This window comes from Gymnodraco acuticeps, unplaced genomic scaffold (assembly GCF_902827175.1).
Source record: "Gymnodraco acuticeps unplaced genomic scaffold, fGymAcu1.1, whole genome shotgun sequence".
In the NCBI taxonomy this organism is placed as follows: domain Eukaryota; kingdom Metazoa; phylum Chordata; class Actinopteri; order Perciformes; family Bathydraconidae; genus Gymnodraco; species Gymnodraco acuticeps.
The window spans coordinates 1887742-1903334 of NW_022989977.1; the positions used below are offsets into that span (position 1 = coordinate 1887742).

The 15593-nt window shown below is 43.7% G+C and overlaps 1 protein-coding gene across 1 annotated transcript in view; it reads left to right on the plus strand.

Moving 5' to 3' along the window:
* Positions 1-15593, plus strand: part of LOC117543244 (DNA-binding protein SATB1) — a 43985-nt gene that overhangs the window by 4650 nt on the left and 23742 nt on the right. The window contains 4 exon segments of the mRNA XM_034211389.1: positions 2818-2941; positions 8810-8921; positions 10071-10148; positions 13191-13774. Of these exon segments, the coding sequence (XP_034067280.1) occupies positions 2818-2941; positions 8810-8921; positions 10071-10148; positions 13191-13774 (898 nt within the window).

Below are 15593 nucleotides of genomic sequence, written 5' to 3' on the forward strand. Positions count from 1 at the left end.
AAACACAGAGAACTTCCTCGCCTTAAGAAACACAAAGATCGGTTTATTTGTAAATGTAACCATTAAGTTATAGGAACACCATTCTAAAAAAATATTCAAGTAGATTCATCTCCTGTAGCAACCCCACATTTAAATGGTTAATTATGGTAACTGATGTCAAAATAATAAAGGCATTTATGCATTGAGGATTGGTAGAATGATGGTAACAGTTTTTGAGCTGAGCACTACTTAAACTCTTTTTTATAATTACATGAATGTGGTGGGCAACTGCAGACCAGCACACGGACTAAAAATGACCCTGCAGTATGAATACACGGTTGTTCACCTGAAATAGTTGCGTAAATAAACCTGGCTGCACCGGCTATTTTAAGTAAACTATATACAGTATTGCTTCTGAACCTACATCACGTATAATAATAAAGAATCTCACACTGAGTTTAGCTAGCCGTTTTGGCGCCATCACTCAACATATTGTATGCTAAATGCTACTCTGTAGGAGTGAAGCTTATATTTATACGCACGGCGAGAGCATACGAGCATTTTTAGAACACGGACGCAAACAGACTCACATGTGCTCATAGGCACAAAGACACTACACACACACAGCCGAGTGGCACTGGTGTGGAGGCTTGTGCCAGCTGCTGTTCCGACTCTTTTCCTACCTCGCTCTGCCTCTTCCCTCCTCTCCCCCCCTCTCCTCCTGTGCCCCCCTATCACCACCCACCTTCACCAGTGAAGCACTCACTCACACACTGACTGATGTGAACACGTCCAACAGCCAGAATACAGAAGGTTGTGTTTATTTCCGGCGTGCTAGCCTTGAATGCATGGATAGCTGTCTGTCTCCACTTCCCCCCTTTTTTTGTGCCTCTCCTTCCTCCCCTCCTCTCGTTCACTACCGTCTCCCCAGAGGCTTTCTAGTTGCTGGAGCAGTTTAAGGTGTTCTGGAAAATCCATTGTTTGTGTGAGTGTGTGTTTTCTTACAAGCAGATGTTAGCCTCGACCATTGCACGCATCCCTTTCTATTCCACTCTCCTGTTATCTCCGTGCTCGTAACGTTTCCAAACTGACAGATTTATGGACACACGCACAGAAGGCTCATGCACTTGTACACTCATCACCCCCCCGCTCAATCTCTCATCTCTTCTTTCACTTGTCAAGTGTCGTAGCGGGTGTTTAACGAAAAGTAATTCAGCGATACATTTAATACAAAACACGTCATACATATGTCTTGTACATGTAAAGTGTTTATCAAAGAGAACTGGGAGTTGAGTTCCACACTTCCACCCCCATGTAAAAATAGTTGTTCTGAGGTAGAGCCCCCTGCGGCACTCAACACTAGCACCAGATAACGTCAAAGCCAATCTCTATGTGATCTATAAATCTATTTTGATTTCACTGCATATTGTTGTCAGTATTGTTATTGTTTTGTATTTGTTTTCCTCATTTTCATCCCCCCCCCCCACAATCCCCTCAACTCCCCCTCCCAAACAACCCCCAACCGCCCCCGACTGCCGCAGAAAATCTAGCCAGTAACACCTTAAATTGTTTCGCCGAGCACAACGAGCCAGGAAGGTAGAAGTAACACGAAATAATAGTCGCCACATGCAGCTGATGTATAATTCATGCATCAATCCAGCAGATGTGTTGTATAAAGTAATTAACTAATCAGAACAATCAGGAGAGAGAGAAAGAGAGAGAGAGGGGGGGGAGAATATGAAAGAGGGAGAGAGAGTGAGGCAGGCAGAGAGGGAGAGAGAGACAGAGCAATCTCCAGATGCATCTGCTTGATGCGCCAAATGAAATCTGTCTGTCTTGGAGGGGCGCTTGCAGCAGGGAAAAAAAGAGCGAGAGCCCGTGTGTTCTGCTCTCTTTCTCTCTGCTTTCCTCTCCCTGTCTCCTCGCTCTGTCTATCTGATTGTTCCAGTGATTTGGCCATTTCATCAATATGTATTTTAAAGGCTTGGACGGTTTTAAAACCCGTTATGGGTAAAATATTTTGTTCCCAAATTGCACGTTGTTAGCACACCACTTCAATAGTGCTGAAACAATGGGCTGAAGATGTGTATGTAAAACTAGATTGCTAATCGATTAATTGTTGGAGTAAGGATTTTTTTTTTTTCTTATTCATTTAATATCTTAGGGGTTTTAACTGCTGGTTGGACACAAATAAGCAATTTTAAGACTTCATTTGGGGCTTTTTTTGTAATGTTTTTCTGATGAGGACAAAACAATGAATCACCATTAAAGAAAGTATATTCAACAAATTAGTCAATAATGAAACTTGTTTGCACTTGATGTTTTATACATTGTTAAATGATGTAATTTTGGTCAGTGTTAGAATCAGGCTGTTACGCGCGATATAGTCAAAAGTGTGTGTTTAAGTCCAATGATGTTGGACCAGGAAGTGTTGCCGGCTGCTGTAAAGGAAGCTGCAGGGTAACTTCCCCTCTCACACACATGCCTCCATAGTGGTTTGGGTCAAATGTATTTCCAGATTTGCAGATTTGTGTTATTACCCGTTTGCTCTACAGATCAGGGGAATGTCCAATCCTTGCAATCGGATTAAATCATTGTGATATCGTGTTTCTGAATTTGTTGCTTGTGTATTTTATTATTTATTCAAGATACCATCAGGCCTGCTGGCTTTCCTTTTCGGTCTTTGTCTCTTCTCCATCTGAATTGTTTCTCATGCTTTCTCCTCACCCCCTCTCCCCCCCCTCTCCCTCTACATCCCTATCTACCCCTTCCCCTCCCTATATTATCCTCCCTGTCCCCCCTCTCCCCTGCATGTCTCTCTCTCTCTCTCTCCACCAGTTGTCCTAAGCTGGAGGACCTGCCGCCTGAGCAATGGAGCCACTCTACAGTAAGAAACGCCCTCAAGGAGTTACTCAAAGACATGAATCAGAGCTCTCTGGCTAAAGAATGTCCCTTATCACAGGTGCTGAAGCCCAGTCTGCTTATTTAAAAAAATAAATAAAAAGATTAACGCCCAACCCCAGCCCCCTTGCTACCATACTGCACAACAAAACACACACCCCCTATCTCCATCACCACTACATGTTATCCTTTACTTCTATCAAATGCCCTGAGTTTGATCAAGTGGGAAAAGAGAATCGGCATAGAAAATCCAAATCAATGGCGATTGTCATTTGTTTGCCGCATGATTTCTTTTTTTTTGTTTCTTCTACCGCCCCCAACACACACTTGTATGCAACGGCAGCCAAAAAGCAGAGGTGTTGTTGAACGTATGGTTATTGTTCGATAAACATTGGCCCAAACTCAGATCGTTCTGGATGGCTTTTGTTCTTTTTCTCATTTAGTTAATTATCAACATTTTAGGCTGGATATACGGAATGTGCGCTCACATGTCAGGTGTTATATTCTGTGTTTTTTTGTCGGCTGGGAGGCTGGATGGAAAGCACTAGCGCAGATATTGTATTAACAGGCAGTGTAGCCAGTATATCATAGAGGCAGCTCTGGAGTGAATGGAATGAAACGGCAGTATATCTCTCACAAGGGCCAATAATGTGTGTGTGTCTGTGTGTGTGTTAAAGTGTGAGAATATATTTGTGCGTCCCTGTGTGTTTGTTTGAGTTTGTTTGTGTAACGTATATCTATGTACGGTGCTCGTATGTTAAAATGTTCTTTGTGTATTTAGATCCAAGCGTGTGCGTAGGTGCCTTCAGTGTGAAGCCAGCTCTCCTCCCAGGCCACCGTATGGTCACCTGGAGACCCTCATTTGCGCTGTGTGTGTGTGTGTGTGTGTGTGTGTGTGTGTGTGTGTACGTGTCTGTGTATGTGCGAGCGGCTGCTCTCAGTGTGTGTGTTTGTGTGTTTAGCCGGGCATGAGCAGTGCGCTGATGATGTAAAGAGTCCCTGGGTGGCGTTCAGGCGGAGCCCAGCCCGGTCTGGTAATCACCCTGTTTACGGTCCATATGTGAAGACGGCTCAGAAGAGAGCACACGCTAGCTCAGAGGATCTAACACACAGACACACACACTCTTCCTCAGACACACATTTGCTATTTTCAAATACGCACTAGTCTCAAATTAAACTGAAGATTGTTTTAGCTTTCCAGTGAGGATGAAAGAAGGGGCTGAAAATATCTTGAAGGGAATCTGTTTCTTTTTGTCTTGTATGTTTTTCAACAGCCAATTTGGTCTTAATTCAGATGTAAATGGCATGAACTGGTATGACATTTACTGTCAAGGGGAAATGATTGCCAGCCATAGATTATTGGTAGCTTCAGTCACTGCAAATACTCTGATGTATTCTCATTGCTGTGTATCCTTGCAAGTAAATTATAAAAACGTAGGAATGGTTAACTGCATATTTAACAAGATATATTATAGTAAAACACTCACTTAAGAGTGCAGATATCTCATCAATACATATTTATTGTTCTTCAGCAAAATCTAAACCTTTATCGCCACGGCTGTTTTTAGGGCAACACATTTAAAACCAGTTTTTAATATGTTAATATGATTGAAAGGAAACTGGCTGCTTTGCTATGTAGTGACTCCTTGCTCTAATGATGTACATGGATCTGCTTTGTTCAAACATGGCTGCCATGATGGCATTTGACATCTGCTACTCTGCGGGGTTGCATTTGGCCTGCGTCACCCATAGAGCGGTGGTTTGTTCCTCCTTAACCCAATCAGTTTAGAGGACTGGTTGTTGCGGTTGAGGGACATCCCGGCGTTGCCTTGACAGGGACTCCCTGCTCTGTGACCAGTGTTGTCACCATGCAGTCTGATGAGAAGGTGAGCCTTTGGCCTCTCCTCGGAGTTTACCAAAGACAGTTAAATGCGTGGGAGGAGAAAGGGGCGTTGCAGGAGCGAACAGAAATTGACACCTTTTTAGGATTAGTGTTTCCTCGATATTCTGCTGTGTAATCCCGGGCCAAAAAGAGAGGTTAACAGATGAGAGAATCACAGCAAGCGAGTGAAAGAGAATTAGTCCACCTCTGAACAGAGCTCTGAAGAGAGAGGGGGAGGAGGGGAAGTAGAGCATGGAGGGGAGGGCGGTGGGGGGTTATTTTGTGAAATGCTGCTTTTGTCCAGGTCTTGTCAAACATTTAGTTTGATTCTTTTGTAGAGGGGAGGCATGCTTTGTGTGTTTGGGCTACAAATGGCACAAGGAAACTCTGAAAGAGAAATTGTATTCACTCGTGCTCGTGTCATTTCCCTAGAGGAACTGACTTTGACCTTCACACATTTGAAGCCATCGTAAAGATTCACAGCTTGGAGAGGCATTGCCTAGACCAAACTTCTCCTGATTCTTCCCGGAATCAGGCCTATTATTTTTCTCTGAGGTTGCTACCAAGCTTAGCAAACCCCCTTGCTCATGTTCGCAGAAACTATGGCAACAAACGAGAACCCCCCCCCACCTCACCCCAGTGTTTCCCATTGCTACCACCTCTTCTTGCCCACCCCCTGCTCACTCTCACTGGGCGGCCCCTGGTGCACCAGCTGCTGCGTTGCGTAGCAGCAAATAGTCATCAAAATGCCATCTTTGCAGGCCTTCTACACCTCAGCAGCCATAGGCGGAACCTGGTTGCCAGTATATGTGGGTGAATGTGTGTGTATATAGATGTACATGTGTGTGTTAGTCTGAAGAGAGGGGGGGGGTCATCTCAGTTGAGGTGGATATGTGCCATAATTGAGCTGTGTTAGATGTTGGCGAGAGACAAGGCAGAGTGTTGCAAATGGGATGCACGTTTCCCCCAGCTGATTCAAGACATCAGGCTAAGTTGGAACGTGTGTGTGTGTGTGTGTGTGTGTGTGTGTGTGTGTGTGTGTGTGTGTGTGTGTGTGTGTTTGTGTAAATGCACCATGTGTGTTTGTCTGCAGGGGTTGTACTTGGTGTGTGTTTGCATTTGCCAGTGTGTGCACCACACTCTAAAGCTGGCAGCTGGGTGCCTACAGTACCTGCCTGCTGCACTGCTATTTTCTTACACACTCTCACACACACACACTCTCACACACACACACTCTCTCTCACACACACACACACACACACACACAACACACACACACACCACACACACACACACACACACACACACACACACACAACACACACACACTCACACTCACACTCTCTCTCACTCTCTCCCCCTTGCTCTCTCTTCCTGTCTCCCATGATGGGGAGTGGAGTAGATGTTGGGGACCGATAGTAGCCCAGTGCCACTTCCTGGTCTTGCTGATAAGCTCTCTGCGCTGCAGATGGCTATCACTTAAAGGGTCCACACACATGCTCATGCACACGCACATACACACACCACACACACACACACACACACACACACACACACACACACACAACACACACACACACACACACACACACACACACACACCACACACAAAGCCATGCTACCTGTTGACAAGCCCTAGCAGAGCCCTCCTGCTGGCACCGCAGTGGCAGCAGAGGCTCTGGTTATCTGCTTGATTTCACTTAGTGCGTATGCATGTGTGTGTGACAGAGCTGTGGGAAGAGCGATAGAGAGAAAAGGTGTGTGTGTCTGTGTGTATTGTTTGGTTCACACATACACACTGGGCCCCCTGTGAGAGGTAGAGTGATGTATTGAGGGAGAGGGCTGATTAATGAGGAGCGTTTTTGAACATCTGTGTCAAAGATGGCGGAGAAAAAGGGGAGCAAGAGAGATAGAGAGAAAGATGGGAAGAGAGAGAAAGAGCACAAACCGTCTTCTGCAGGTCTCTTGTTTGTTGCCTGGAGCCGCCTTAGCCCAGATATACTGTAAATAAAACATGGCATGCTGGGGGAAAGGAGTTAAATTATCTCTCCTACTTGAAGGAAATCCCTTCTTACTTAAAATAAATGTTTTTTTGATGGACCTTTGGTTTGGGAGTTGGCTACCGTAGCCATGTTAAAACTGGAATGTGCGGTTTTGGTGCTTTAACCAGTCCTCGTCCCAATGTCTCTTTCCAAGGCAGTAAAATCAAGAACAAAACTATTCATTCTGATAAAAACTGGCTTATGCTTATCATAATGAATAAACAGAAGTTATCTTTTTAAGACCAGAGACGATTCCCTGATGCCAATATTGCTTAAAAAATAAGGAGCTGCCTCATGCATAAATGTATGACCCATTTAAAGGGCAATTCTGACATCCTCACCCTAACCTGAACTCTATCAGGGCTTTTATTGAATGAGGGCTTTTCAGTAGATCTATTAAAGCCTGCCTTGTTATACCGTGTAAGTCTAAATGCAGACTTGTCCCTCCTTTTTTTGATCATGATGCACCAGAGCATGGTTTGCACATATATATACATGGCTGCGGTGCTACCACATTTGACTACCTGGTACAAGCAGGTATGATTAGTATAGTATTATCGTATTGTCATACTGATATTCGGTACACACTGTGAAGACCACTGAGACAAATGTAACATTTGTGATATTGGGCTATATAAATAAACATTGATTGATTGATAGTCCTTTGTGACTTTGGTTCAAATGTGAAAAGCGATACCTGACAATGTAACTGCCTTTGGTTCTCTTTGTAACATTCTAAGAGGTGGCAAAAAATTGTCTTTAAAAACGCTTGCTTATAGAAACTCTTGTGTGGAGTTTTTGGACTCTAAGGTCCATCCTCTTACCGTTTGAAGGACAGGGCATCATATGACGCTGGCTAAAACGTTGCTGAAAGCTGTCTTGCTTTTGTTTAACCTCGAGCAGATCCTTGCTAGCTACGGTTGGACAAAAGAAACGTGTGTCCATCTTGATCCTGTTGGAGCTTTGCTCAGATTTGTGCTAACTAAGTTTTTGGTGTGTTAGACTCTGGTTTGTTTTCATCGCATTAGTTGCATAGAGCTTTAATAGAGAGGTCGGGGGGTTCATTGTTGGAGTGACCTTTCTGACAGCACAGCTGCCATCCTTTACCCTCTTTTTGTGCACCAAAGCTGGAGAACCAGAATCATCCTCTACCCGTTCATTGTGCTCGTACCTCCACGCTGTTCTGCCAGAAGGTTCCCCCGCCACACCTCCAGCGCATATATTATAGAAATTATAAAGATGGCATACCTGTAATTTGAAAACAGATTGGTTTGGTTCTTTTGAATATTTATAACTATCAAAAACAATTTCTCCTGCACCAACCTCGCTATTCGCCCGGAGGCTGGCAAGGTGTTAAAACATTCATTTAATGAAACTGGAAGGAGAAAAATATATATATCGCGTCTTTGTTTTTCTGAGGCATAAAGAGGATGGTTGAAGTTAATGTAGAGAGGGCAAAGAAGATATTGTAAAGGGGGAGATGGGAGCACAAATGCGTCGCAGAACGACATCCTCAGTGCAGGCCTGGATATGCTTGAAGTGGTTGTCTTTAACAGATTGTATAAATAAAGAGCTGGGAAATAAAAGCGGTTTATCTGTTTACATCGCCTGACTCCCCAGATGCTGATATTCAATAAGCCGCTATCTTCTTTCTTTTGAAGGTAAATATATTTCATGCCGTCTTCTCTTGATGTCAACAGACTCAGTTGACCTTTAAATTACCCACTCTGAAAAATCAGACAAACTCACAGCATTTGATACAGATGAATAGATAAAACCTTGCTTGATTCTTTTTTATTTACATTTAGAAGAAAAGACCCAACATTTCTGCATGTCCAATGGCTTATTTTAATGCTGGGTTTTCCCTATCTTTTATTTGTTTTGACAAGCTACAGTGTCACTGCATGTTTCACAAGCTTTAATATTATGTCTGTATTTTTCTAAAATGAGAATCTAAAGTCTCTCTCTCGTTCTCTCTCTCTCTCAATCAATCTCTCTCTTTCAGAGTATGATTTCCTCCATTGTGAACAGCACTTACTATGCAAATGTGTCGGCGGCGAAGTGTCAGGAATTTGGGCGCTGGTATAAACATTTCAAGAAGACAAAAGATATGATGGGTAAGCAAAACGGAGGCGCGCAAAGTATGGCGCTCACACTTTTGTCTCTTTGCACACACACAATCACACACGTACACACACCAGTCATCATTACAATATGTTCTCTAACCAACTGCCTCTTTGTCTTCCTGCTGTTGCATGGAGCAGAAATACATTTTTATCTTGTTATCTAATAATTCAAGATAACTCCGCTCTGTTCTGCAGTGTTATCTTTGGTTTATCCATTATTGCTTTAATGAACTCTAATGCAAGAGTCAGATTGAGGCCTCTGACTGTTTTTGTTTGTTTGTGAGCGAGTATAACGCTTTACTATTCCACAAACAAAAGGCAGCAATGACTTCAACCGGCCACCGCCTAGTCTGAAATTCAATTAGATCTTCTTATCAACCCTCTAACAACGCATGCTTTATATTATCACCAAAAAATCCCCCTTGACCCGCCAGGAAATGAGGTTATGTGATACTAGTACCACCCCAGCTGGAATTCTGATATATTTGTATGTCTTTTGATTTAGCAGAACACCACTCTGTTGCGAGCCTCACAAGGCAGTGTAATGTTAAGATATTAGCTTTAACAATCTGTTGAACAATCTTGTTTTGCTTTGCCAGTGCGCTACTGCTTGCACTGATGACAGATGAGATATTATATCAAAATGTTTTCACTGCGTCCATGCAAATAGCATGTTGTGATCATATCTTATCTGATGTTTTTTTCTTCTGTTAAAGTGGCAACATATGCTGAGAACATTATTCACTTCAGACCTGCTGTATTCTCTTGCATACTCCTACACATTTTCTGTCACAATTGTTTTCTATCTTGTTATATTTTCCTCAAAAACGGGGCTGCTGCAGCTGCTTGTATGGCTTCAGGGATGCTGGTGTTTTAAATGTCATACTAGTGCTTAGCTGGAATGGGAGAGAAGTACTGGAGAAAGTCCTAACCCTGTTTTTCTCCCTCACTTCTCTCTCTCTCTCTCTGTGTGTGTGTGTGTGTGTGTGTGTGTGTGTGTGTGTGTGTGTGTGTGTGTGTGTGTGTGTGTGTGTGTGTGTGTGTGTGTGTGTGTGTGTGTGTGTGTGTGTGTGTGTGTGTGTGTGTGTGTGTGTGTGTGTGTGTGTGTGCATGTGCGTGTCCTTCCATCCGGCTGTGCAGGCATGCGCCAACCCTCCCAGCTGGAGGGCTACCTGGGGACGTGTGTCCTCCGTGAGAGCCCGCGTGCCAATGCATTAGGTATGTCGCAACATGGGCACACACACTAACACACTTCCCTTTTAAGGACATTACATTGACATAAATGAATTCCTTGAAGATAACCTTAACCATGACTTCTGAATGCTTAGCCTAAATGCTACTGTAGCTTTAACCTGACATCAAGTCTAACATAGATGAAAAACAAACCAATGTAGACCAAGTCGCCATAAAATGAGAATACATTTTGATAGATTTGGGGCAAAGATAGATACACTGGCTCACATGCATATGGACACACACACACACACACACACACACACACACACACACACACACACACACACACACACACACACACACACACACACACACACACACACACACACACTGATTTGTCTAACTTGTGACAAGCCACATTCCTCTTTTAATACCCACCATTACTGCCTGTCTTGCCCAAACCAAATCATTATTAAAATCTTAATCTTAATCCAAAAACCAAATAGCACTTAAAGTCACATTAAAGTGACTGAAGCTTATTTACTTTGTGGCTTAAACTCTTTATCGAATTTTCATTTTCTCATCTGATCCTACCTTTGTTTTAAATGACACCAAAATCATGGTCACGCAAACGTCATAAAGTCCCTTTATATGGACTATGTTGAATACTGTTTTTTAATTATTCTAATATTACTTTTATGAAGCATAAGAACTTCTTCGGGTCACTCTCTTATGGAACATAGATTCCTGATAAGAACAAAACCACCAATGGTTTTGTTCACAGAAGCAACGATAAAGCAGCGATAACATCTCAAGATGTGCCTCCACACATTCACAGAAACTCCAGCGCCCATGTGCCATGTTAGCCAGACCTCAGACACAAACCCTTGGCACACGAGCCTCAGGTGCCCCTCATACCCCGCGGCAACTCCCCCATCCTCAATATTCATGACGGGCTGTCTGCTGTACGTGGCTACAAATGGCAGGAAGAGAAAACCTGGTGAGAAGCCAAGGTTGATGCTGGAAGAGTGGCACGGTCATCCCTTTGTGCTTTGGCAGTGGCGTCAAATGTGACTCTGCATTTACTTCACCGCTTTGCATTTAGCAAGCAGTTTTGAGTCCGAAGTCAAGGGGAAGAAGTACCTGGTCACAGGTACTGGCAAGCTGCTGCTCTGCGGCTGAAGTGGTGTTACCGGCCGCCAGCAAACACCGTCCCTCTTCTTTTGAGGTGGCAACGCTAGTGCAGGGAAGCCAACACAGGAGAGAAAGTTGGGTCACTTTGTATGTCTCTCTTTCTCATTCCCTCTCCTACTCACACACACGCACTCCCTCCCTCCCTCAGCCCACATCCCATTTCCATTGTGTGTTTAATCCGGGGCTCTTTTGTGGCAGGATTCCACACGAGGACTCCCGCTTCTGTGGCAGCCTTTTTCTCCCAGGGCCTGCCATGCTCTTCTGTCACCCCTTCTCTTTTCAATTTGCATGGAAATGCCTCCGTGTGCCTGTGTGTTTGTGTGTTGTGAGCATGCCCCCCAGCAGTCTGTGCGAGCGAGCATATGCACACACACATTCACATATGAGTGAATAGACACGCCATACCATCAGAGCCAGGGAATGCCAGGGATTATAGGAAGAGATGTGATTATTACCAAGATTTTTTTTTGTTTTGTTTCTTCCCCCCACATCATTTGTTTTCGACAAACGCTCAATAGACCCGTCTTGGCCGGGTGTTTTGTGCTTGCTGACAGTTAAGAAACAGGCAGCTCAAATACATGATTATTGTGGGTATTTTTGGAAAACATCCATGCACTTAATCTTTCATCTGCTAAAAGATTCAGCTTGTTGAAGACTCTCCCCCCCCTTTTCCCCATAACAGCAATTTACGCTTTTTACAATCTCATACGATGCTTTTTCTGTGGGATGTGGAGGCACACTTCTAAGGTGTTAATGTTGCCATCCGTATGAATTCTTAAACGCTGCCCCCTCACTCAGTCAGTTGCACGCAAGAAGCCTCGGCATATGTGAATTACTTAAAGAGAGGCGGAAACCTCAAAACATTCAGCTGCTCCAAATGCTCATTCACTTCGCTGTGGGTAGTACTTTGAATGTTAAATCATTGTTTTCATCCTCTAAGCACATCATTTAAACCTTTCTTAAAATATTCCCGAGCAGCCATTATGGACTTAAAGATTCCCAAAGCAAGAGATGCCACAAAAATCTCCAAAACGCCATTAAATGACGGCACATAGATTTTTTTGTATTGTTTGTTCTCCACTCAGACAAGGTTACAGACTGTATTCTCCGATGCATTCCTTCTGTCTCCGTTCACTGCATTTATGTTTAGACAGTCCTCCACTAAACATGTCATATTGGCTAGCTTGTGTTACTTATTTTAGAATTAATGATGTAAAGAGAGAATCAGATTTATCAGTACTGCTTCTGCCTCTGCCACACACTCTCTTATACGCACAAACACACACATACATGTTTTCCTTAATTAATCCTACACACACTCCACTGTCTCTCCAAGATTTATTTTTCACATGATGAGGCCACAGACGTTGTGAACTTAATTTCGAAGGCATGTGGAAAGACACAGGTCAAACACAAGCACACACAGCTCCTTTATCTGCGTTAAAACATGTTTTGTAACCAGTCGTTGGCTGATTAGCTCTGTCATATCCCAGGGAGTAAGAGGCCTCTGAAGGCCACTTACTAGGGAAAATACAGTAAACCCCTGTTTATTGTGGTTTTGGTTTCTAGACATGAAAATGTGCTGATTGCAAAAATATTTTCCTTTCCATATCTCATGAATGGAAATGGAAATGTTTTCTGACAGGATAAGATTCAATTGAGGTTAAGTTGGATCTCAGTCAGAGCACATCTGTTTAATTTCTTCTGATTAGAGACTATGATGACATTACATGTATCCCAGTTTTGAGATTAACGTTACACTTCCACAGCACAAACAGGGCCTCTTCTACATTTTCACTCATGTGTTTTCTTTTTGGTGTTCCACCTTTTTACTTATCTCTGTCTCTTCTGCCCTCCACTTTCTGCCCGTTCTCCTCCACTCTCCTCCAGCAGAGATGGATGGCCTGTCCGACCTCTCTCCACCCGGCTCCAATCACAGCCACAACCACAACCACAACCACCTGGGCTTCTCCCAGCAGCAGCAGCAGCAGCAGCAGCAGCAGCAGCAGCAACAGCAGCAGCAGCAGCAACAGCAGCAGCAGCAGCAGCAGCAGCAGCCTATCCCCGGCAGCACAGCAGAGCAGACGCCATCTTCGCCGGTGCCTCAGATGCAACACGCCCCCCCGCCACACAGTGGGCAGAACGGCGGCCGACAGCCCCAGCTCCCCGGTATGCACCACCCGGGCCTGGTGTCCACGCCCATCAGCCCCCAGCTGGTCAACCAGCAGCTTGTGATGGCACAGATCCTCAACCAGCAGTATGCAGTGAACCGGCTGTTGGCGCAGCAGTCCCTCTCGCAGCAGTACCTTAACCACCCTCCTGTCAACCGCAACTCCCACAACAAGCCCATGGAGCCACAGGTGACATCAAACACAGAGGTGTCCATGGACGTTTACCAGTGGGTGAGGGACGAGCTGAAGCGGGCCGGCATCTCACAGGCCGTCTTCGCCCGCGTGGCCTTCAACAGAACCCAGGTGAGGAGGGGACACAGATGGGCTACAGAACAGGGACTTTGCCAACTTTAAAACAACAATTATTATTATTACTAAAGTTAATGGCAAAGGTAAAAGTTGCTCCAACGCCTATTTCTCCTTTCTGCTGTAATATTGGTAATTATAATAATAATAATCTAGATTATTAGAACAGTTTTTATAAACGTAATATCATCAAATTCATAAAAAAGGTGCTATGTGACACATTGCATCCAGTATTTGCTATAGTAACTGATGATTTAATAAAACAAAAAAAATTGAAATTGTATTTTTATTTAATTGTATGCCCCAGTCTGTCAGTTTAACCTGTTAAGCCCGAAGGTCCTCACCGGCGGGTACTTTAGTTTTCAAAAACACATTTTGATTTTTTTTAAACATCCTGTCCACTAAGGTCACAGGGTGAAACTGAAAACTGCATCAAAAGATATCATCTAAAAATGTTTGCACCTTTCCGCTTTTGAAATCCAATTGCACAAAATCACTTAGTGTTTTCCTCACTGTCTTAAAAAACACCTTTTTTCAAAGGAAAAACATTACCTTAAAAATGTCAAGGGACCTTTTTATGTAAAAATACTAGGTAAAGACCGGTCTTAAAATGTGTTTATTTCCACAGTTTATATCTAACTTCTCACTCAGTAATGTAGCACCTCTACTGAACTTCAAGACAACTGGCAGCCAGCCATGTGAAAGACCCGGCCTCGGTCATGGCGTGCGTCATCTCCCTGCCAAAATATGTGGTTTCAGTTCATAGTCAGAAGCCTTACTCACATCCCCAAACACTCACACACACACTCAGAAGGCAACGATAATGTCTTAAGACATCCCGTCGGTATTAGATGGGGGGAAGAGAGAGGTGACAGCAAACCTCATTACAACACAAACAAAACGCTTTGAAGTCGTTGTGTCGGAAAAATAAACTGATTAGGATTAGGATCTATTAGAATTGGAACCTACAGCAACCCCAAAAATAAATGTGTGTGTGTGTGTTAAATGTCTTAGTCAGACAGTGGTGTTTTTGTGCACGCTCCCACACAAACAGTCTTATCTGTGGCTGATATGAGGAATTAGCCCGTTGCCGTTGGAGAGTTTGCCTTTGGAGGATTGTTTATTAGGCGTGTGTTTTTTTTCCACAAGTCTGTGTTAATAAAAGAAGAGGGGGGGGGGGGGTCGAGTAGTGACACAGAGGGGCTGCTGTCGATGCAGGAGGTGGAGGCGTCCCTGTTTCAGGGAGGAAACTGATTGACCAAAGAGATAGAGAAAAAGAGTTGATGGCGAATAACGATAAGCAGGCACACCTTGAAGAAGGCAGAAAACAAACATAAATTAGTTATGACACTAATCTCTGCCCTGAATACTTGTGTACATTAAGTGCTCAGTCCCTTTCGTCATAAAACCATCACTCACTGAGTCTGATTTCATTTTAGTATCTGTTCATACTTGTCTGGATGCCACAGACCTACCTTTTGGAACATGACACATGTACGTATACATTTTAATAGCCAGACAAACAACACCGCATTTGCTACTCTCCCAAAAAAGAAGTGAGAGATGAGGACTCGCATTCTCTCAGAAAAAAAAGAATAAAAGCATAATGATCATGTTTTCCCCATCACCTTGTTTTATTACCAAATCACACCTATTGATGGTGAGAGGAGCAGAGCGATGGTTTGCACAGTGTGTGGCCAAGAGCTGATGAAAAGGCCCAATCACACGTCTCTGATAATGGAGTCATCCCCGCCTCATAATGATGGAATTGAGCGCTATTGAAAAGTAAATAGAGGATACACTGATTGCCCGCCGC